We start from the raw sequence: 24,049 nt of genomic DNA, 5'->3' as shown, positions 1-24,049 counted from the left end.
TATGCTTGGGGTGAGAGGGGTAATGTGGGTTGTTCATTAAAAATTATCGATGATTTAATGTAATTTGTCGCCGATATTTAACAGGACTCTACAATAGACTTGACAACGGGTCAATCAGGTCGTGTTAAATTGGGTTCAAGTTTGAAAGATTTCGGATCATGTCTTCTCTTTTCGAGTTCGACTCGTTTTAAGGTTTTCAAGTTATTTGAAATCAATCGGTTTCCGATAATAAACATCCGGGTTGCGTTGAATAAGCCAGCCTTATCAAACTAACAACGGGACATTGACCCCAACATTTGGGCCGAAAAGAAAAAAAAAGATCCATATCAATTAGCAAATATAAGATCCGTCCATAATAAACCCTCATTTATCTCCTTCAAAAACCCTAATTTCCGCAAATTATCACTCTCTTTCTCTTCCTCTTCCTCGTCCTCGTTCCGCTGCCAACATTTACCTTCTCTCTCCGCACTTTCCTCACTTTCTCAGCAATCAACCATGGTAAGTAAACTCTGCTTCATCCTCCAATTGCATTTCTACTGTATATTCTTCGTTGCGAGAAGTCTAGCATTAACATTTTCGTGAGACCGTCTCATACAATAATTAGTATGATGTAATCATCGATATTATTTTTAAATGTCATTTTAGTAATATTATCGATTTATCGTTCGACCGTGTCATATGAGAATTAGTGTTGTCGGAATTAGATATATCATATATCTCCAGTCGCGAGAAGGCTCACATTACCGTAAGACCGTCTCATACGAGAATGAAGTGTTGGCGGAATTGTCGGTATCATTTCCTGAGTTACTGTAAAACCGTCTCATATGAGAATTAGTGTAGTTCAAATTATGGATATCATATTTGTGTGATTTGTTAACGGAAATTGGAAATTGAAAATTGAATTAGGCGGATGTGGAAATAGCGGACGCGTCAGCTGTAGCAGCGGCGCCAAAGAAGAGGACGTTCAGGAAGTTCGCCTTCCGTGGAATTGACTTGGATGCGCTTCTTGATATGAACACTGATGGACTTGTTAAGCTTTTCAGTGCTCGTATTCGCAGAAGGTAATTTTGTATATGTACTTTCATCTGTTATATTTAGTTGCATATGGTTTCAATATTTGCGAGCGGTGTTTTTATAGTTGTTTGGTTCTGTTATAGGTTTGGTAGGGGTTTGAAGCGCAAGCCAATGGCTCTCATCAAGAAGCTTCGCAAAGCGGTATAACTCTCTTTTCTCTCTCTTTTTTGTTTGGTTGATTGCATTATGCGCGTTTTGTTGTTAGTTTTTAGAAGTAGATTGAACTATATCGATGTTGAATCACAATGATGTGTATCCACACAGCGATTCAAACAATATAATCGCTCGCTTCATAGCTAGTCAATTTGTTTCAACTGACAGAGTAGTTTGTTAGGCCTATGAACGAGCTTTTTGTCCTGTGTGGAGTTTTTGTTTATTACTTAAGATATTAGATCACTGGTCGAAATCTGTTCTGGATTATTCACATTAATCAATTCATTGATTTCTAGTTGAATGATGGTTCTGTTATGTTTGTTTATGTGCATTGCTGTACATTATTTACTACTGAAAGGGCTTATATTTTTCACCGTCTAATTTCAAACTGCTTGGTTGATCGAGTCTGTTACAACATTGTGTCTATCTGCTTTCCAGATTGATGAAACATTTGGTTCTCCTCCATCCATCGATCTATTTTGTGTCTTGTTTTTCATTTCTTTTTCGCATGCACAGTTTAGTGTTCGGTCTCCTTGACTTTAAGATTTAATTAGCCTTGTATAATTTAATTTTATTCCTCTGGATAGTTAATAGAGAATCTTGACTCATAGATGCTGTTTTCATGGTTCTTTCTTTAATCGCTGACGTCATTTTTCTTCTTCGTGGTTTGAAATACTGATATTTTGATGCTGTGCATTTGTGTAATATTCTTTCCCATTGTCTTCCTAGTCTGTTTGGCAATTACTCGTACTTCCCATGATGATCTATATACCCCATATAATTATGATTCCATAGATTTTTTCATTCTGAAGACCTGTTTTTATGGCTGATTAAGCGACCTTCAACTTTCTGTATTTTATTGAGACAGAAACGCGATGCCCCGCAAGGTGAGAAGCCTGAGCCGGTTAGGACTCACCTCCGCAACATGGTCATTGTTCCCGAGATGATTGGTAGCATTATTGGTGTCTACAACGGTAAAACCTTCAACCAAGTTGAAATCAAACCCGAGATGATTGGTCACTATTTGGCAGAGTTTTCCATCAGCTACAAGCCAGTTAAGCATGGTAGACCTGGTATTGGCGCCACCCACTCTTCAAGATTTATTCCTCTCAAGTGAGAAATTTCCTTCGTCTCTTGTTGGCATTTGGAGCTTAGTCGTTCTATGAACTATTCTTATGGTTGGTATTCTAGATTTTTGATATTGGATAGTATCATGGGTTTTTGAAGATGTTTTGAACACCTATTAAGTTTCTTTGAATAGTTGATACATTTTCTTTTGACAATGAAATACAGTTTTGCTCAGCTATAAATTATTCGTTATTTTATATACATGCTATTCATTAGAGAATAGCTTTCAACAGACCAAAATTTGTTTGCTCAAATTGATTCTCGCCTTTCTAGACCTAACAAAGTTCGTTTGGTTATTTGTATAGCATTTCAATGGGTAAAATCTGTCTAGGGTACAATTGGGTAAGATTGTACTGTATGTTTTTATTGCATTTCACCTTTTAAGGCGTCCATGGGGTGATCCGGCTGTTCCTAGTTCCTACGCTGTGGAGATGATTGGGTTGGTCCCTTGAACTTTCCTTGGCCGCATTTCACGCAAAGGGTTGATCCTCTTCCTCAGTATCCAAAATTGGAGAGCCCTATTATATCTGTTGACTCCGGTCTGTCCTTGTACGATCCCTACTGGATCTGACTAGTCGCCCATCCCATCCTACTATAGTATAAAAGGGCAGCCCGGTGCACGATGGCGTCCTCACTAGGCGAGGGTCCGGGAAGGGTCCCACCACAAGGGTGTAATTGGGGCAAGCGCCATTTTGGTAAGAGGCCGCTCCAAGGACTTGAACCCGTGACCTCACAGTCACAAAGCAACACCTTAACCGATGCGTCAATGCTCCCCTTTCCCATCCTACATTCCTACTAGAGTATCTGGGACCAAAATTTCTCTGGACAAAGGAGGACAGGATAGGGTGGCTGTGTATTTTGATTTGAACTATGATGACATTTGTTATGGATATTAAGTGTACACAAGGGTTCATCTCGTACCGGTATGGTGGTATGTACCACCATTCCCTCCTAGGTTCGATTCTTGCCAATATGCACCACCACTGTCCTAGTTTTCTTGTATTTTTAGCCTCAGTAGTCCATTACCCATGTAACATAGCAGCCCTCAATTTCTTCCAAAGCAATAATTTCTCTCTATATTTTCGATTTCTTTTTGCGGAAAAAATAAAGGGAAAAAAGATGTAATAAACGTTAGATGGATGAGGGAAGGTTGAACTGACATTTCATCTTTGGCGTGTGATGGTAAGATTCATGAAAGCTGAAGATCAATCCATCCTGTTTCTCTGACTATACACACTGACGCCTACGTGTTATAAGTCGGAAATGCGTAGGTTAGGGCGTTAGGCAATGGTAACTACGCTGTTATCACAACCAAAATCGAAGTTCACTACCATCATTCCTCAAAGATGAACTACATACATAAAAATTGCATAGCTTAACCAGTGTAGTCATCGAAACATCTTATTCATGATCTAGGTTCAAATCCGTCGAGATTAGATTTATACATGTGGCTCCCTTGGGCCTACAGAAGTATCGGATGCCCTATGATTGCTTGAAGATGGCCCAGCTTTAAGTATACAAGCAAGTGCAAAGTACTGATGAGTCATAACAGACAGCTCGTGCGCAAAAGTCAAAAGACAGATAACTATCCACAATTGTTAACATCAACCATCAACCATGTGTCCCAAACAATACAAATTGTTTCAATCTTTTGTCATTTTTCTATCAGTCGGTCTATCGATTGGTCGCTCTTAAAACGGACATATCCTATCTATTTAAATGAATAGCCGAGAGTTTTTTTTTTTTTTTTTTTTTCTACCCCCTAGACATTTTGCTCTTCTCCCATCTTATACATGACCTGTTTTAAGTCTAAAGCAAATATCTCGTATTAAACAAGAATTTATATATTTCTATATCAAATCTCGATTCTTGGATATACACTCCAAAATTTAGCAATTGAACTCATAAAACAAAGATTTTACGACCATATGATCTGAATTTAACTAAACTGGTTATCTGTAAGTGAGAACTATTTTACTCCGACTCTTGCATCCAAAACTCGGATATTTGTGACGTAGGCATACTGGGGTAAATAAAACATATTCAGTATTATGAAATTATTCGGAAATAGCCAAGTCGGAATCTACGAGGGTTATGTAAGTGAATAAAAGTTTCCAAATGAAGCATGATAAAAATGTGAGGAATGCACAAGATTGAACACAAATGTGTCGCTTGCTAAAAGTTCTCAACCATATTAACACCTTACAAGTCTAACAAATACAGAATGTCTAAAAACTGCAAGTTCTAATGTTGTTACATTTTCGATTGCCAACGACAATGCTGAAACACTTCCAGAGACCTATGTTATTTTGGGACGTCATTTTGGCTTTCATGTAGCATCTCCGACACAAGACCCTCTTTTGAGCCACAGTCTTGAACAGTTGGAATAACGCAGCCAAAAGCGCCCCAAAGTAAGAATCATAGCCATAAACCTGCACTTGCCTGGATGAACCGAAGTAAAAAATTATGCACAACAGCAATTCGAGATCTAAGAGTTTGCTGATTGTGATGGCAGAAATGGATGATTGTGCTCGCCTTCATATGTAACAATTAGCATTGAAGGATCTTCTAAGCACCTCTCAACATGCTTCCTTGCCGTGCAGCCTCTCACACTGCTACACTTGTAGTAACCTCTGTACATAACATTTTAGAGTCAGAGCTCATCTTTGCAATGCTAGATAATGTTGCAAACATAACATCATGAAACTATCCACATACGACATATTATTTGCGTAATACATTTGAGCATGAAAGGAGGATGTCACTAATTCAAGCCCTTAGAAGTTAGAATCATCGCAATCATAGATGAGTGTAGGAGTACGGCAACAACAGTAAAGCCTTGGTTCCAAAAAAAGTTATAGTATCAGAAAAGATGAACCACCATATGAACACAGCATTATACCAAGAATCTAGGATCAAGGCCATGTTGTTTTCATGCTTTAAGACTTGAGCATCACAGCATTATACCAAGAATCCAAGATTAACGCACCCATTAAACGATGGATTCAAAAGAGTTACAGAGGAAATCCATCAGATAAGACCTTCAGTTTAAATTTTGGCAATTTCCGATTCACATTTCCATCAAAACTTCAAGAATGTATTCGTAACAACTAAGCTAAATACGAACTCAAGCGACACATATAGCAGCATAGGTCGGAAGTAGCAAATACTTCAAACAGGACCTGACCTATTGTTCTGTCTCACTCATTTATTTACGTATTCCTTTTTCGCATAAATCTCAGCCATTTGTTCACGTTTCTAATTCAGGCAGTGGCGTAGCTACCTAGTAGCATGGGGTAGCAGCCGCTACCCCAAATCCCGAAAATTTGACTAAGAAGATGAAATTTTGCTACTCCATATATCGCTGATATGTGTCAGGATAAATAAATAATACGTTTCTAAGATAGCATTAGAATGTACATGGTCTAATGGTAAAGTATAAGTACATCTCTCACGAGAGTTGGGTTCGACTCCTACAATAAGCAATTTTTTTCACTTGTTGAGTTGTGTATTGCTTGTATATGGTGGTACCCACATTATCTTTTAACCCCCTCGAAAGTTCGCTTAGGCTCGTTTATAATTTTTTTGTATAATCTTTATATTGTAATATTATTATTTCAAATTATATTTTATTTGGACATTTATATAAGTATGTTATAATATAATAATTTTTAATATTTTATAATTTTATTTGTTTTTCACGAGCTTGAGCCAAAAAAATGCTTAATGAAAGGTCTTAACTACCTAGGATTTGAGGCACCGTCATTCCCATCAACAACCACGTCAATTATCGCGATTTTTTTTTTTCATATTTACAAATTGAAAGTGTAGTTCTTATTGAGCAACAAAAAAAAAAACGAATTGTTTATAAAAAAATTCTATGTTGTTACCGTGCTCACGGTTTCACGCTACTTTCGCTACCCCAAATTTTCAATCCTGGCTCCGCCCCTGTAATTCAGGCAAGCTTTTGCGCTAAAACGAGTGTTTCACTCCTTAATTCACTCTTAATATTAACTGACATGAACCAATGCGAATAATACACAAACCATTATTAGTTCACATACTCTAATAACATTATAAATACCACTGCATTAAAATGGCCGAACTAAATGTAAACTAATGAATGTGACAAAGGGAGTACCTAGGATGAGGCGAGCCTTTAATCGGCTTCTGCCCATATTTCCTCCACGAATACTCATCCGATGGAATATCAGCTAGCTTGTTACTGATAGCCGGAACCTTTATAGATCTTTTCACTCTATGCTTCCTATATTTTGACACAAAGCAGAATCATCAAAACAATGTTCAGTCAAGCAAACAATCACAAACAACGGAAAAACACAAATTCTCATTTGTGACTGACACTTTTTGTCACAAGCTTGTGACCTCTCACAAGATGCAAGTGGGAGAAGAGTTGTGAGACGTTACAAGCTTGTGACGGTCACAAGTGAGACATTCTGATGGAAAAACAAGCTACGGATTCTAGCAAGATCTAACCTTTTCTTCGAACAATGACATTTTCCAATGCTCCTACATTTCACACTTCCATTTTCACCAGTACCAGAACACCTCTTCTTATACTGACTCAAACTATTCAAACTAAACCCGCTTCCACCCAAATTCGCGACACTCCCATCAACACTCAACGATGAAATAAATGATCGAGTAGACGACAACGTTGGTGTACAACTAGAATTATCAAAATTCAAATTAATCCCACTATTACTCCTACACATCATTTCAGCCTGATGCTTCATTTGCTGCTGTTTCTGAAAATAATGTGCATTAACATTCGGAACATGAGCGACCTGAACCCGTGATTTCCCACTAGAGTTCAACTCTAATGACAAACTATTCCCATTCCCCAAAGACAAACAACTTCTCCCAGTTGTTGAACCATTCTCTTGAACAAAACCCTCATTCGGGTCGATTTTAAACAGCTGAAAACCCTTATTAACAGATTGATTTTGCTCAATCTTTGGATTATTTAGGGTTTCTACGAAACTGGTTTCGACTAAAGGAGTACTCCTAATTGGCTTCACTATCCTAGCTCTAGCATGTCCTACTCCATTGCCAAGATTTGACAAAACCCTCTTGAATTTACTAACAGTTTGCTCAGTTTCAGCAGCTAAACATCTATACTTAGTATGATTTTCATAAGGTTGAGCTATTATACTAAGAACCTTATAACAATTCTCTATAGCTAATTTATTAGCTTCTTCAATCCCCTCCATTTCTTCAAACCCTAACTACAAGCAGGGCGGGGTGTCCACAATCGACAACAGTGAATAATCCCCTCGAAGCGGGTGCTCAATTAATTACACCCTTAAATCAACACAACAACAATATAGCATCACAATTACTCAATTATAATAACAAAAATTCAATTTTTCATAATTAAACTAAAATACAACAATATTTCAAGTAAAATGAAATGGGGAAGCTTATAATTATATAAGAGAGTGACCCAAATTAAGATCAAGGAAAAAGCAAGGAAATTTCAAGCTAAAAATTAAAAAACAAGTTCATAAGAAAAATCAAAGTCAGAAATAAATACGCGGAAAATGAAAGAATCAAAAGAAAAGGTCAGAGATTTTACTTAAACTAAAACTTTAGATTAGTAGTAGATTCTTCATACATGGTATGATTAGGAATTAGGAAGTGTGAATGTGATTGTGTTGAATTTATTACATACAAAAAGTCTTCATTTTTGTTTTATTGTTTGTTGTTATGCATTAATTTATTTGTTTTTATTTTAGAAAAAAATTAGAAGGAATTTATTTATGTTATGAATGATAATTTTGATATTTGGAACAAGTGTAGGGAGAAATGGGTAAAAGAGAGAGTGGTGAGGGAGGGAGGCTATGATTTTATAGTGTGAAATTGTTGCACAAATAAAATGAGTATACAAAATCAGTAGAGATAAAAAAGAAAAAAAAATAGATGAGATAAACTTTGTAATAATTGAATAAAAATAGTGCTAATTTTTCAAAATATTTCTATATAAGTCGATCTTACATAAGTTAGTTTGAATTCTGAAATACATCGTCATCATATGATCTCTTTTGAAGAGATGAAGTATAACGATTGTAGTTTTTACATGCTTGTGAGGGGCGAACAATAATAGCATGAGATAAACTCAAAGATTTAACTAAGACCGTGTTTTTTCAGGCGCTTAATTTCAGCTTATTAAGTTCAGTTCAGCTCTATTCAGTCCAGTTCAGTTCGGTTCAGTTTAACTCTGATCTAAACAAATTTACACTTAGTTCAACTCTATTCAGTTCAGCTAAGCACCATTCAGTTCAGTTCAACTTCTTTCAGCGGGGCGAACATCCTTGCTAATCATACTCCACCATTGTTGGTTGATGTATCATACAAAATACTCAATTACTACACAAGTTCTTATTTTAGAAGTCAATATCTACTTAAATGGTATACTTATTCCTATCGACTTAATTTTAGCGCACTTCAATCATATTTAACAAACTTCAATTCATTTCAGCTCAATTCACTTCAAATTAATTCAGCCAAAAAAGACCGAGCCTAACCGACCTGTAGAATATCAGACAATATAGAGAAACATAAGGAGAGAGATTATTGAGAGAATATAGAGAATTATATTATATGAAGTTGTGAATTTCTGATTGTACAATAGAGGTATTTATAGTTACAATGTAACAACCTCTAACAGATTTAGTTATGCTGACCTAAGCAATGACATAAGCATCTAACAAACTTCTATGCTTAACTAACATTAACTAACTCAATGTTATATCTCTAATATACCCCCCTCAAGCTAGATGTTGTTTAGACGCAATCCTAGCTTGTGAGAAAAATGTTGATGTTGATCAGTACCCAAAGCCTTTGTCATTATATCGGCAACTTGTAAACCAGTCCTGAGATGAGTAGTATAAAGAAATCCTGCATCTTGCATCTCCCTTACATAATGGCAATCGATGCTCAAATGTTTGGTTCTCTCATGGAAAACCGGGTTTTCAGAGATATGAATTGCTGACTTACTGTCACAATGCAAAGGGATTGGCTTTGGAACTGTTATTCTCAAATCTGTTAACAGTCTTTCTAGCCAAACAATTTCAGATGTAGTATAGGATAAGCTCCTATATTCAGACTCAGCTGAGCTTTTGCTGACTGTAGGTTGCTTCTTGGTCTTCCAAGAAACTAGAGACTCACCCAAGAATATGCAGTAACCACTCAGTGATCTGCAACTGTACTGACACTGACCCCAGTCTGCGTCACTGTATGCAGTGACAGTATGAGCAGTCTGAGACTTATAAAAAAGTCCTGCATTGATGGTTCCTTTTAAATATCTGACAGCATGTAAGGCTGCCTGTAAATGGGGCTGTCTTGGTTGATTAACAAATTGGCTTAAATGCTGAACAGTATAGGAAAGATCTGGTCTTGATAAATTTAGATATAGTAATCTGCCTATAAGTCTTCTGTACTGCTCAGGTTCAGATAATAGCTCACCACCATCTGTAGATAATTTCAGACCCTTCTGTAAAGGGAATGCTACAGGTGTACAGTTTTCCATTTGCAAGTCCTTGAGTATATCAATGATATACTTCCTCTGATTAATCATGATGCCAGATTCATTCCTTGAAATCTCCAGGCCAAGAAAATATCTCAAAACACCTATATCCTTGATTGAGTATGCATTATGCAATTGCTGCTTTACATGTGTAATCTCTTCTGGTGAAGTTCCAGTGATTAGAATATCATCAACATACACCAAAAGAACAGTGAATGCAGATGTTGCAGAATTAAACTTAGTGAACAAGGAGTAGTCTTGCTTTGATTGTTGATATCCTAGTTGCTGCAAGAACCTTGTTAATTCTTTATTCCATTGTCTTGATGCCTGTTTCAGGCCATATAATGATCTATTTAGCTTACAAACTAAGCCCTTGCTATTGTTATATCCCTCTGGAACTTTCATATAAACCTCCTCTTCTAAAAAACCATGCAAAAAAGCATTGTTTACATCCAATTGAAACAATGGCCAATTCTGAGATGATGCTACAGCAAGCAATGTTCTTACTGTGGTTAACTTTGCCACAGGAGAAAAAGTATGTTTGAAATCCTTATCTTTAACTTGATTGAAACCTTTAGCAACTAACCGTGCTTTAAATCTCTCAATAGAGCCATCAGGTTTGTACTTGATTTTATAAACCCACTTTGACCCAATAGCCTTTTTCCCTTGAGGCAACTCCACTAAGTCCCAAGTATTATTCTTCTCCAATGCTTGGATCTCTGCTTGCATAGCTTCAACCCACCTCTTGTCATTCTTGGCTTCTGTGTATCTGTATGGTTCTTGTTCTTTTAACACAGCAGCTAAAGATGCTACATACTCAGGATCATACTCATGCAACTGATCCAGTATTGCTGCCTGCAGAGCCACTGAATTTGCAGACTTTTTATTCCTGGCATGTTTCTTTGGACTATAGTGATAATCTTTCAACCATGAACTCACTTGTCTTGGCCGAGCAGAAGTCCTGATAGGCTCATTAGTCTGAGTTCTCTCAGATCCCCTCACTGGCTCTTCAGGCTCAGGTCTTGTAAAAATACTAACTTGCTCATCAGGCTGTGTGTTATTTATAGGAGTGTCTCCAGTAGACTGTTGTGTAAATAGTTCATTTGGAGTGGCAACAGCAGAATTTTGCACCAAGGTTGATGATGCTGGGTTCACCATGTTGGTTGTGGTAAAAGACATATCCTCTACTTGTGTAGAGTTGTAATAAAATTGTTGTTCTTTAAAAACAACATCACGACTAACAAAAACTTTATGAAGAAGAACATCATACAATCTATATCCTTTTTGATTGTGTGGATATCCTATAAAAACACACTTTCTAGCTTTGTTTCCAAACTTATCAGAAAAGGTTGGTGGCATAGTAGCATAACACACACAACCATAAACTTTCAGATGATCATAAGTAGGCTCATGGCCAAAAATAAGCTGAAAAGGAGTCAAATTCTCAATAATAGGGGAGGGCATCAGATTAATCAAATATGTAGCAGTTAGCACACAATCCCCCCAAAACTTGATAGGCAATTTAGCTTGAATTTTAAGAGCCCTAGCAGTCTCAAGGAGGTGTCTATGCTTTCGTTCAACCCTCCCATTCTGTTGAGGTGTCCCTACAATGCTAGTTTGATGAACAATGCCTCTATCTTTAAAAAGCTCAGAACAATACTGCTGCAGGAACTCAGTGCCATTATCAGATCTGACTGTCCTTATTGTCTTATTAAACTGTGTGGATACATAATTTAAAAAATCCCTGAACAATCCAGGAACTTGGTCCTTATTTTGAAAGAGAATGGTCCAAGTATTTCTGGAGTAATCATCTAAAATGGTTAAGAAATACTTTGCTCCAGAAATAGATGGAACCTTATATGGTCCCCAAACATCAATGTGCAACAAATCAAAACAAGCTACAGCTCTTTTATTACAAATTGGAAAAGGCAACCTATGATGTTTTGCTAAAATACAAACTTCACAATTAAGATCTTGTTTTATTGATGTTTTCATACCAGGTACAAACTTCAACTTATTAGCAGACAAATGACCCAATCTAGTATGCATTAGAGAGAAGGAATTAGTTACAGCAGTAGAACATGTGGACTTATTTTTAACAGACTGAACAACAGACTCTAGCAGCTTGGCAACAAGACTAGAGATACTACTAACAATATTAACAGAACTCTGGGAACTATGGTATCTATACAAATCAGCAACCCTGTGTCCTTTAGCAATCACATCTTTACTTGAATGGTCCTGAAATATACAGTCAGTGGAATTGAACATAACAGAACAGGCATTGTGATCAATAAGTTTACTGACTGACATGAGGTTTTGTTTGAAATCTGGTAAATAAAAAACATTAAGTAATTTTATCCTATCTGTAAGTCTAACTGTGCCTGTCTTATAAACAAACTTGACAGTTCCATCAGGTAGACCTACTTGAATAGGTTTTAAAAGATCAACAACATCAGTCAATATATGCAAATTGTATGTCATATGGTCTGATGCCCCTGTGTCTATGATCCAGTCAGCCAACAAATAAGATTTATGTACAGCTGAAACAAAAGAAGAAGGAATAGAACCTGCAAATTGAGAGGAAGATAAACCAGGTTGTTGATCTGAAATCTTTTGAAGAACTTGATCAATAACCGTAGTAATAATGCCATTAAGAACTTCAGAAGAAAAACCAGAAGGAGGATCAATATGAGTAGCAGTAGTTGAACAACCAGCAGAGGCAGATGCTAGTACTTCATCTTCTAAGGGAGAATCAAAAACATGAGACTCAGCAGCATTAGCAGCTTTCTTGGTAGAAACATTGTTGCCAGACTGAAAACCAGTTGTCTTGGACCTGCCCTTTCCTTTATCATTTGGAAACCCTTTTATCACAAAGCAATTTAGAGGATTATGACCAAACTTATTACAGTGAGGGCACTTGTTTAAGCCAAAACAAGTAGCCCTTGTATGCCCCTTCCTTTCACAATGATCACAATACTTGTCATTGGGCACAGGAGGTTTCTTTGGGTCTGGTACTTTGAAGCTGGCATAAGCACTTGCTTCAGTGATGGTATGCACAGATTCAGTAATCTGCTTTTGCCTTTCAATTTTTTGTAAGAGACCAAGAGCTTTATTGATGCTAGGGAGAGGATCCATAGACAAAATTTGTGATCGTACTGTATCATACCCCCCATTTAGTCCCATTAGAAACTGAATAAGCTTTGCTGTGTTCTCTCTATCAATAATTTTCTTGAGCAAAGAACATGTGCATTGGTCAATCTTGCCACATGAACAAAGAGGTAAAGGATCTAACCCATCCAATGTTTCCCACAAATTCTTCATTTTACCATAATAATCAACTAGTGCAGAATTTTCTTGTGAAACACCCTCCAATTCCTTCTTTAACTGGTAAACCTCCAAGGCACTAGCCTGACCATACCTCTCAAGCAATTCAGACCAAAGTTCCTTTGCAGAATTAACATATTTCATGCTGTCCTTAATAGAAGGTACTAAAGAGTTCAGAATCCATTGCCTAACCATAAAGTCACATCTAACCCACTGGCTATGTCTCTTGTCAGTCTTAGGAGGTTTTACAGATGTGCCATCAACAAAACAGTCCTTGTTTTTAGAGGTTAAAGCCATGAAGGCTTCCCTCCTCCATCCCAAGAAATCATGTCCCCCAAACAGACTAGTAACAAGGCTTGCAGTAGGTTGATCAGATTGAGATAAAAACAATGGATCATCAAAATATTCATATGAAGAACTAGAAGGAGTAGTGTTATCAGGCATGATTAAAGATGGAAGAATTTAACGATGAATCAAGAATTTGGTAGCGGAAGCGAATGATTTAAGTAAGGTAAAAGATGAACTTGATACCTCTGAATCTTGATTGAAGATAGAAAGATAAGAAATAACCCAGAAAATGAATGAAAAACCAGTATGAATGGAAGATGAAGCTTCAATGAAGACGATGAAGATCAATACCAGAATACGTAAACCACTGATACCATGTAGAATATCAGACAATATAGAGAAACATAAGGAGAGAGATTATTGAGAGAATATAGAGAATTATATTATATGAAGTTGTGAATTTCTGATTGTACAATAGAGGTATTTATAGTTACAATGTAACAACCTCTAACAGATTTAGTTATGCTGACCTAAGCAATGACATAAGCATCTAACAAACTTCTATGCTTAACTAACATTAACTAACTCAATGTTATATCTCTAATACGACCAAAATAAGGACAATCATCTAAATAGTACTCCTTTATCCTCTTTCTCTTTCATTGATTTTTGTGCCAAAATTAAAAAATAACAATTGATCGAAACAAACCAAAACCCAATAAAATAGCTAACGGGTTTACTTGGACGACTTGGTTAATGTATAATACTCCGTATCTTGGACGGTAATGGCATGGAGACATGGACCATGGTGAAAAATAAGTCAATATCTGTCACACACGTGGGACCCATTGTGAAGAAAATACGTTGACCTTTTGACCACCTTGAAATATGTTTTTTTTTTAAAATATATTCACATTAATAATCCTATTCTCTATGACGTTTCGCCTTCTAATTCGTTTACGCCCTAACGTGCAACGTGCGTGATATATTCCCAAGTCGCAACTCTCAAGTGTACACTATGTTTATCATTAAACAAAGTGATTATGAGCGTCAAAAGAAAGAAAAATAATCAATTATTGAGTTGATGATGATTATGATTGTAATCAAAGTCTTAAAGTGGTTTTAGATTACCTAATCACTTTCTCTTCTTCTTAGGATTATCTTATAATTGCAAAACCAAGTGGGTTTATACTTTATATATTGCTCCTTTTCATAATTTGTAAAGTTATGATGGAGCGCGATCTGATGATATTATTTAGAGTTGATCTTACTGTGACGGATTTGGTTAAGACAGTATTACAAAGTACTCCATTTTGTAGATTTGAACAATATATAATAAGGAATGATCAATTTCTTAATATGGACTGTCCTTTATAAGTGCTAATATAAACATATATGATAATATAAAGATTATTAAATCGAGGGTATAAAAAACTAGTCCGTTTTGTATATTTGAACAATAAATATTTGAAAATCATGTTTGTTATGTTAGATAACTTAATATGTGCTCGCTTGAAGATTGAGAATGCTTAATTTCTGGCCTTTACATTAGTACATACGAGTACAAAGTAATGTAATTTCATTAAAAGTTGATAGCTTTAACTTATTTAGTTAATTTTATCTTTTTTTTATATTAATGTGCGTGTGAGCTAGATTTGTTCTATGAATTTCACATTGTAACTAAATTCATGATTGTGGAATGAATTTTATAAATTGAAACAAACCGCAACTAAACTTTTTTTTTAAACCATTATTAGTTTGTATTTACATAATTACATGAGAGATAAAACTCCAATAAGAAAATACTCCAAACTTGTAGATCTACACTTGTCTCCCTCAAAAGGGTTGCTAGTTTGTTACTATGTGGTTCTCATATGAAAACTTTATTTTCTCTTTTATAATTTATCTTTTTTTCTTGACAAAAGTGAGATGACCCTATTAAACAGAACCGAAACTTATTATCATCTGATACAATGCTAGCATTTTCAAACAGAACCGAAACTTATTGTTCATTTTCTTCATATGAAAACTTTATTTTTTCTTTAACAATTCATCTTTTTCCTTACGAAAGTGAGATGACGCTATCAGGTGGCCTGATATCGAAACTCAGTACCATCATATAAGGTGTTAGAATTTTCTCTATATATGTAAGTCTCGGTACCATCCTTTAACATTGAACAACGCACTAGCATTGTTTATTTCTTTATACATGCAAGTTTTTAACAAACCAAATCAAACTTTCACGATATTAGAGTGACTAAAGATGCAACTGAAAATGATCTAAGACTTGTACAAACTTCTTTAAAAGGAAGAGTGTGGAACTTATATGCTTTTGAGGTACGTACATGCTATGTGAATGATAAGAGTAACGCGTTAGCTTTATCAAATGGGGCTAAAGATAAAAGAGATGAGCATAGTCTATCAAAAGCATATGAAAAAAAAAGACGATTGTTCCTCTGCTACCTAGGGATTTGCGACGACAAAAGACTGGGAACATTGCAACCATTATGTTTTTAATTTGTAAACTGATGTGCCCACCATCGGATAAAAATGTCTAATGCCGTCGGCTGTTCTTACGAAGAGGTCACAATTAGTTAAGAAGTTTCCTTCATTTTTAATAGTCATGGGTTTAGAATCTAGATCGAACCTTTAACCTTATATGGTTAATAGGCAGTGGTTGATTTAGGGAGGGTTGCAGCTTGCATGAGAACTCGCCCCCGCTGGACTTTGAAAATTCGCGGTTCTTAGTTAAAAGTTTTAAAGTTTTTTATTTATTTAGAATTATTCTAATCAAAGATGAATAATTTGTGATGAAGGAGTAATAACATAAGTCATAATGTAAGATGTATGCTAATTGATGAACTATCTCAATCATGACCTTAAGGTAAACAATTATATGTATTTTCTATTACGCTCCCTCACTCGAATGCTCATTGGGCTCGAAGAGTGGTTATTAGTGCACATGCTCCCTCATACAATAACCATGTGCTGAAAGTCCATTTCGTGAGTTTTTGAAGGCTGTTAGGATTTGAACCCGCTACCTTAACTCTGATACCATAATAGATGAACCATCTCAACCAAAAATTTTAAGATAATGGTTTAAATTTAACAATTATATATATTTCATATTATATGCTAACTTCCAGGGCTTAGCAACACCAGGACTTGATAGAGTATTTTCAAGCCAACCTCAACGTTAAACATTTCTGATACAATTTTACATGGCATAGTAAGTCCAGACGTATCAATCAACTATCTACAAACACGTAAAATTGTACGTCGATAAATAAAATTCAACATTAAACATCTCTGAATTTTAATGATCGACATACATTTCCGGAAATGTATGTGTCGAACAATAAAATTCTTGGCATTTGAAAATAGATTATGGCAGTTATATAATGGGTTACAGAATATACTACGAGACTATAATTGTATTTCTATAATATTATAATGTATATCCTTACATATATGGATGTAATTATTTCTATGAACAAGTGAGATTATAGTTGATTTTGTTTCCCATGTTATAAATGGAAATAATTAAGAGGAGGAGATTTCTACTGTGCTATCTTCTCTAGCACTATCGAAAATAACTTAGTTTAGTGATTAAGACATAGGTATTGTGGATAATAGGTCTTAGGTTCGAGTCCCCACTCCCCTTTAATTGGTGTATATGGTGAGTGATGACATAGACAGATTCTTGTGTACAAATTAAAGTATGTTTATTTAGTGATATACTCCGTATATAGTACTCGTACTAGTTTAAGAGAAGAGTGATTACTGTATAAAAATGTTAAAATGACTTATCATACAAAGTAAGAAATAACGCGAGAATTTTAAAATGCATATAATATCAAATACTAAAATTCATTATTCGAAATATGAAAGTACATATATAAGTACCAATAAAACTAAATATATAATAAACTGATTCAAGTCGACTCAAATTATATTTGAACGAACAGAATAAATAGTACGAGTAACTTTTTTTTAGGGTTTAGCAACACTAAGGACTTGAACAATCATTTTGTAATCAGCCTCAACGGTAAAAATCCCTGAAAAAACTTTAGGTGGCATATTAAGTTTAGAATTACCAAAGAAAAAACTACAATCGTGTAAATCATTAAATATACGTGAATTAATAAAATCTCTGGCAGCTGGATAATTCTTTTGCTCTGCGGCTATACTCGATGCCATGCCTTGAGATGTTATAATATTTTGGAATAATGGTTGGCATTTGTCTAATATACCTTTTATCGACCCGTCCGTCTTCGGATCGTCGACGAGGTTATTCGTGTCAATGTTGAGTGTTTGACTGTCCAAATAAGCGCATTTGAACAATAACTCGATGACATCAAGATCCGAAGTGACCTGACTCGACTGGGATTTGATGCATGAGGTGCATACGGCCGGTACGTAGGTTGCACCACATAATCGGTTTACGATATCGTTGTTATTAGCTTGTATTTCTACTAGGGAGATTGATAAAATTGAGAGAAATGTTAATATGATTATGGTGTTTTGGTTAGAAGCCATTTGTATTAGGGTTAAGTTTTCTTTGTGTTTTAATTTTTTCGTTTAATGTTTAATTACACTAATTTGCGGGGGTATATATATACACAATTAAGATTATGATATTATGTTATAAATGTAAAATATATGATTATTATATGACAATATATGTTATATTATAAGATTCTAGTTAAATATGTAAAAATGCACTAGTTTAGATCCCGTGTAATAATGCACGGTATATATAATTTTTTATATTTTAAATAAATTACTTACATATTAGTAGTATCTGATTAATTATTTATATTTCTTGTCATTATATTAGTTACATTGTATGGTTAAGTCATTTTCAAATAATATTATCAATAAAGATTTAGCATTTTATAATTTTATATAATATATATTTTAATTAAGAGATTATAATTTACACTTAAAAAATTACAATGGGGTCTCATCTTCTATATCATGTAACAATATTTCGAGACGGGTGCTAATTAATGTGCCATAGTATATTAGTATGCTATATTAATATTGCTATACCCAAACTACTAGGCATATACGGAGTAGTTGTTTGGACTATGGGTATAGCAATAATAATATGGCATACTATGGCACATTAGGTAGAATACTAAGAATCCGATAAATATTTGTTGAAGTAAGCTTCAACATTAAACATCCAAGAAAAAAAATTAGGTGGAATAATAATCTCAGAGCGGCTACCAGGTATTTAAAAAATTTAGGCAATGCATACGGTGTAACATGTCATCTCATATTCTCATACCTCGACTTTGTGAAACCCTGCTAATATGTTCTTTTTTTTAGCGAAAAAATCATTTGATTAATAAAAAGTCATATGAACATCTACACATATATATGTCAACTTAGATACAAATCGATAAAAATCAAATAAAATAAATTTCACATTCAAACAAAGATCTCTAAATTTAATTTGCTCAGATTCTACATATCCTCTACCATATCGCTTTTTGATTATACAGCCCATTGGACTAATGGGCACATGATAGAAAAACCTGTTTAAGAATATATCATTTCCCTAAAAATTAATGTGAAAGTTAATGTTTACCATAATTAATGAGTGCACAATAAACAAAACGATATAATATTAGTTAAAGTAGTTGCTCATTCATGTACGGGTTTTACTCATTCATTGAATTTTTTTTCATTATTTTTTCATTATATGCCCTTTGCCTAGTTCTCTCTAAGTCTCTTATAAGTCTCTCTAATTCTCTCCCTCACAAAATTAATTAAATTCTACAAAATTAATCAAATCCCGTCAAATCACACAATTAGGGATGCTAATTGTTGTATCGATCGGGTTATAATTCTAATTCTTAATTTTATTAGTTATATCATCAAATTAAGAAATTGATTTACCCTAATTAAATTAGAGTTTGTTTAAACCGTTGTCAGAGTAGAGGTGAGGGATAGCCACCGTCGCCGGCGTTAAGGTTGGGGCTTAGATGATACCGATACTCGTGATGGCTATACATCGAGGGTGATGTAAGTTCATAGGTTTGTAATAGAATAAGTTGGCAAAATTTGAAAGGAGATCCCGTCAATTACTATCATTAGAAATTGCTAATATAGTTTCACATGTGATAGTCGTATTGCTATCAATTAATATAAAGTCACATTAAGACTTAAACATCACCGATCAATTTGAGTTATTACAATTGGAAGGTCAGGTAAAGCATTTTCAATTAGTAGGCCACTAGGCGGTGGCGGTGGTTGACGGACGGGTGGTGGTTGATTGGTGGTAATTAGAGTAAGAAAAGAATAAATGAAGGAGAGAGTGTGTGTAACAAGGGTATTAAAATGAATTCATTAAAATATAAGGGTATTATGGTCATGTACGTCCATAATTGAGTAAATCCGTACATGAATGAGCACCACCTGTAGTTAAAGAGAAGTGTGATTGTATCGAAATGTTGAAATGACTTATAATACGAAATTAAGAAATAACACAAGGATTTAATAAAATGCATATATAAAATATAAAATACCAAAATTCATTATTTGAAATATAGATATGCAATCAAGAATCATACTTACTTATAGATCAGCTGCCAAAAAAAAAAAAACTTACTTATAGATCATAATCCGTATAAAACTAAATAAACGTAAATAACCCGACTCAATCCGACACAAATTATATTTGAACGAACCGAATGAATAGTAACGTACTATGAATCTATGACCTATTCTACGTACTTTTTAGGGTTTAGCAACATTAAGGACTTGAACAATCATTTTAAAGTCAGACTCAACGTTAAACATCCCTGAAAAAACTTTAGGAGGCACAGTAACCTTAGAGTTACCAAAGAAAAAATTACAATCATGTAAATCATTAAATATACGCGAATTAATAAAATCCTTGGCAGCCGGATAATTCTTTTGCTCTGCGGCTAAACTCAATGCCATGCCTTGTGATGTTATAATGTTTTGGAATAATGGTTGGCATTTTTCTAGTACACCTTTTATCGACCCGTCTGTGTTCGGATCTTCGACGAGGTTATTTGTGTCGATATTGAGTGTTTGACTGTCCAAATTGGCGCATTTGAACAATAACTCGATGACATCAAGATCCGAAGTGACCTGACCCGACTGAGAATTAATGCATGAGGTGCATACGGCCGGTACGTAGGTTGCACCACATAATCGGTTTACGATATCGTTGTTATTAGCTTGTATTTCTACTAGGGAGATTGATAAAATTGAGAGAAATGTTAATATGAAAATGGTATTTTGGTTGAAAGCCATTTTGATTAGGGTTAATTAAGTTTTCTTTGTGGTTTTAATTTTTTTCGTCTAATGTTTAATTACACTTAATTTGTGGGGTATATATATACAGAAATAAGATTATGATAATGATAATAATATATACTATGAGGTCATAGTTATAAATGTAAAATATATCATTATATATCATTATCCTAAAACTATGTAAAATATACGATTACATTATTGTGTATAAGATCAGAGTCTAGTTAGGGAATTTCTGTAAACGAGTTAGAATAGGAATAAATGCATTTATATTACGGTTTTTCTAACACATGTCAAGTCTAAATAAAAAAAGAATTAAAGGAAGATATCCTAAGAAATATAAGTATCAACTTATTTATACAATATTTTGTGCAATATTCATTTGATTATTTCTTTAGATAGGTTATTAATTTGTACCCTAGAACACACGTTATAAAACCGGGCATTAAAAGATTGTAAAACTAATTAAAAAAATATTCGTGGATTTTTTTAATTGGAAATTGAGAATAAGATTATTTCATTCCTAAATCTTGATAAGATAATTTATGTGTTTTGATTTTTGAGAGATACTCAAAGTAATATGAAAATGATTTGTAATATTTCGTACTAAGGCCCTGTTTTTTGGACTGAAATTGACTGCACCGAATTGAATGGAGCTCCTCTGAATTGAACTGATCTGAACTAAACTTATAAGAAATAAAAAATTGAATAGTACTAAACTTATTTGAACTGACCTGAAATTAAGACCAAAAGAACAAGGCCTAACAATATGAGTCTTTCATAATTCATGTCGATATCCATTTTCAATACGACTTCATCAACGACGTCTCATCTTCTACATATATTCATATAACAATATTTTGAGACAGGTGCTAATAACGTGCTATAGCATGCCATACTAGTATTATTATACCCAAACTAACTATATCTACTAGAACCTAAAGAATACTAATACTAATAATTTGATAAATAATTTTGAAAAAGCTTCAACATTAAAGATTTAGGAAGACTTGATTTACCATAATTTTGAGGCTAGATATAGAATCAAATAATTTACTTATATTTACTAGCGCTACTTCGTACTATAATTGATTAATTAAAGGTTTTTTTTTGTCAAATACTACCTATAATTTAGGTCACTTTGTGAAGAACTACCTAAAGTTTTATTTTTTGTCAAACACTATCTAGGGTTTAGATTTTTTTTTGTCAAAATCTACCAAAATTATTATTCATGCATGAAAAGTTTTAAATTAACGATTTTAACCTGTTGATATCATAGTCGTGAACTTCATTTTGCTAAATTATACTAATGATTAACCACTTCTCTAAAAATATAGACTAGTTTCTCTAGGACGTGAGGTCGACGATATTAAAAACGTTTCGAGGAAAATAGGATGAAACTTAGTAACTTAGGTTAAACATTAGTACGGTTTTGCAAAATAAATTCCAAGGCTATGATATCGGCAAGTTAGAATCGCTTATTTTCACATTTTCATGCCTAAATAGTGATTTTGGTGTGCTTGACAAACAAAATCTAAACTTTAGGTAGTGATTGACAAAAAAAAAATAAAACTTTAGGTAGTTCCCGGCAAAGTAACCTAAATTTAGGGAAGTGTTCAACAAAATACTCTTAAAAAAAGTTTCACAAGTTTTTTTATATGTGTCTTCAGGGCACACAATAAGAAGATAATTAGATAAATTTTTTTAAGAATAAAACATTAAAAATTGATGTGCAATCTAATGTTTACCCTAATTAATGAGTGTTGTAAATTCGATATTTCTCTTAATTAGATTCTTATCATGTACCCTCATGACATACAATAAACAAAGCGATATAGTATTAGTTAAACAGAAGTGTGATTGTATGGAAACGTTAAAATGACTTATAATACGAAATAAGAAATAACACAAGGATTTAATAAAATGCATATATAAAATATCAAATACCAAAATTCATTATTTGAAATATATAAGTACCTATAAGACATAAGTACCTATAGATATGCTATCAAGAACTAGCAGCTACTTTTAAATCATACTCCGTACTCCGTATAAAACTAAATAAACGAAAATAACCCGACTCAATCCGACTCAAATTATATTTGAACGAACCGAGTTAATAGTACCTTACTAAGACCTATGCTACGGACTTTTTAGTGCTTAGCAACATTAAGGACTTGAATAATCATTTTGAAGTCAGACTCAACGTTAAACATCCCTGAAAAAACTTTAGGTGGCACAGTAACCTTAGAGTTACCAAAGAAAAAATTACAATCATGTAAATCGTTAATTATACGCGACGCAATAAAATCCTTGGCAGCCGGATAATTCTTTTGCTCTGCGGCTAAACTCAATGCCATGCCTTGTGATGTTATAATGTTTTGGAATAATGGTTGGCATTTGTCTAGTACACCTTTTACGGACCCGTCTGTGTTTGGATCTTCGACGAGGTTATTTGTGTCGATGTTGAGTGTTTGACTGTCCAAATTAGCACATTTGAACAATAACTCGATTACATCAAGATCCGAAGTGACCTGACTCGACTGAGAATGAATGCATGAGTTGCATACGGCCGGTACGTAAGTTGCACCACATAGTCGGTTTACGATATCGTTGTTATTAGCTTGTATTTCTACAAGGGAGATTGATAGAATTGAGAGCAATGTTAATATGATTATGGTGTTTTGGTTGTTGGAAGCCATTTTGATTAATTAGGGGTATAAAAGTTACGAAAGATTGAATTGTATTTAATGAATTACAATGATTACATAGAGGTCTTTATAATGCAATGCATTGGAGAAGAAGAAACCTAATTACATAATTACCTAAACTAAGATCTGAAATATGGAAATATGCAAGCCTAGAATATTGACATAATAATACACATGAAATAAGGAAAGACAATAATTACATAATTACTTAAACTAAGATCGAAAATATGGAAATATGCAAGCCTAGAATATTGACATAATAATACACATAAAATAAGGAAAAACAATAATTACATAATTACTTAAACTAAGATCGAAAATATGGAAATATGCAAGCCTAGAATACTGACACAATAATACACATGAAATAAGGAAAGACAATAATGCAAACAATTACTAAGAAATATTTACACAATATTTCTAACATATATATACGCAATTAAGATTATGATATTTTTTTTTTGAGGGAAATTATTATTATGATATTACGTTATACTTTGAGGTCATAGTTATAAATGTA

At 34.1% G+C, this 24,049-nt stretch overlaps 3 protein-coding genes across 3 annotated transcripts; 1 reads left to right on the top strand and 2 right to left on the bottom strand.

Moving 5' to 3' along the window:
• Nucleotides 1-328: 328 nt before the first annotated feature.
• Nucleotides 329-2,552, top strand: LOC141653060 (small ribosomal subunit protein uS19u). Its single transcript, XM_074460700.1, has 4 exons — nt 329-498; nt 907-1,061; nt 1,158-1,215; nt 2,096-2,552. Exons 1-4 carry the CDS (start codon nt 496-498, stop codon nt 2,342-2,344), a joined length of 465 nt encoding a protein of 154 aa, XP_074316801.1. The 5' UTR covers nt 329-495; the 3' UTR covers nt 2,345-2,552.
• A 1,956-nt stretch (nt 2,553-4,508) lies between these two features.
• Nucleotides 4,509-8,286, bottom strand: LOC141653059 (putative WRKY transcription factor 21). The gene is made up of 3 exons (XM_074460699.1): nt 6,853-8,286; nt 6,497-6,622; nt 4,509-4,988 (listed from the first exon to the last, which is right to left on the bottom strand). Exons 1-3 carry the CDS (start codon nt 7,587-7,589, stop codon nt 4,844-4,846), a joined length of 1,008 nt encoding a protein of 335 aa, XP_074316800.1. The 5' UTR covers nt 7,590-8,286; the 3' UTR covers nt 4,509-4,843.
• Nucleotides 8,287-11,863: 3,577 nt separating this feature from the next.
• LOC141652101 (uncharacterized) lies at nt 11,864-13,974 on the bottom strand. The gene is made up of 2 exons (XM_074459742.1): nt 12,475-13,974; nt 11,864-12,145 (listed from the first exon to the last, which is right to left on the bottom strand). The coding sequence occupies exons 1-2, from the start codon at nt 13,673-13,675 to the stop codon at nt 12,132-12,134; spliced, it is 1,215 nt and encodes a 404-aa protein (XP_074315843.1). The 5' UTR covers nt 13,676-13,974; the 3' UTR covers nt 11,864-12,131.
• Nucleotides 13,975-24,049: the final 10,075 nt, after the last annotated feature.

Source organism: Silene latifolia, chromosome 4 (genome assembly GCF_048544455.1).
Source record: "Silene latifolia isolate original U9 population chromosome 4, ASM4854445v1, whole genome shotgun sequence".
Lineage (NCBI taxonomy): Eukaryota > Viridiplantae > Streptophyta > Magnoliopsida > Caryophyllales > Caryophyllaceae > Silene > Silene latifolia.
This window is presented reverse-complemented; position numbering and strand designations above follow the sequence as displayed.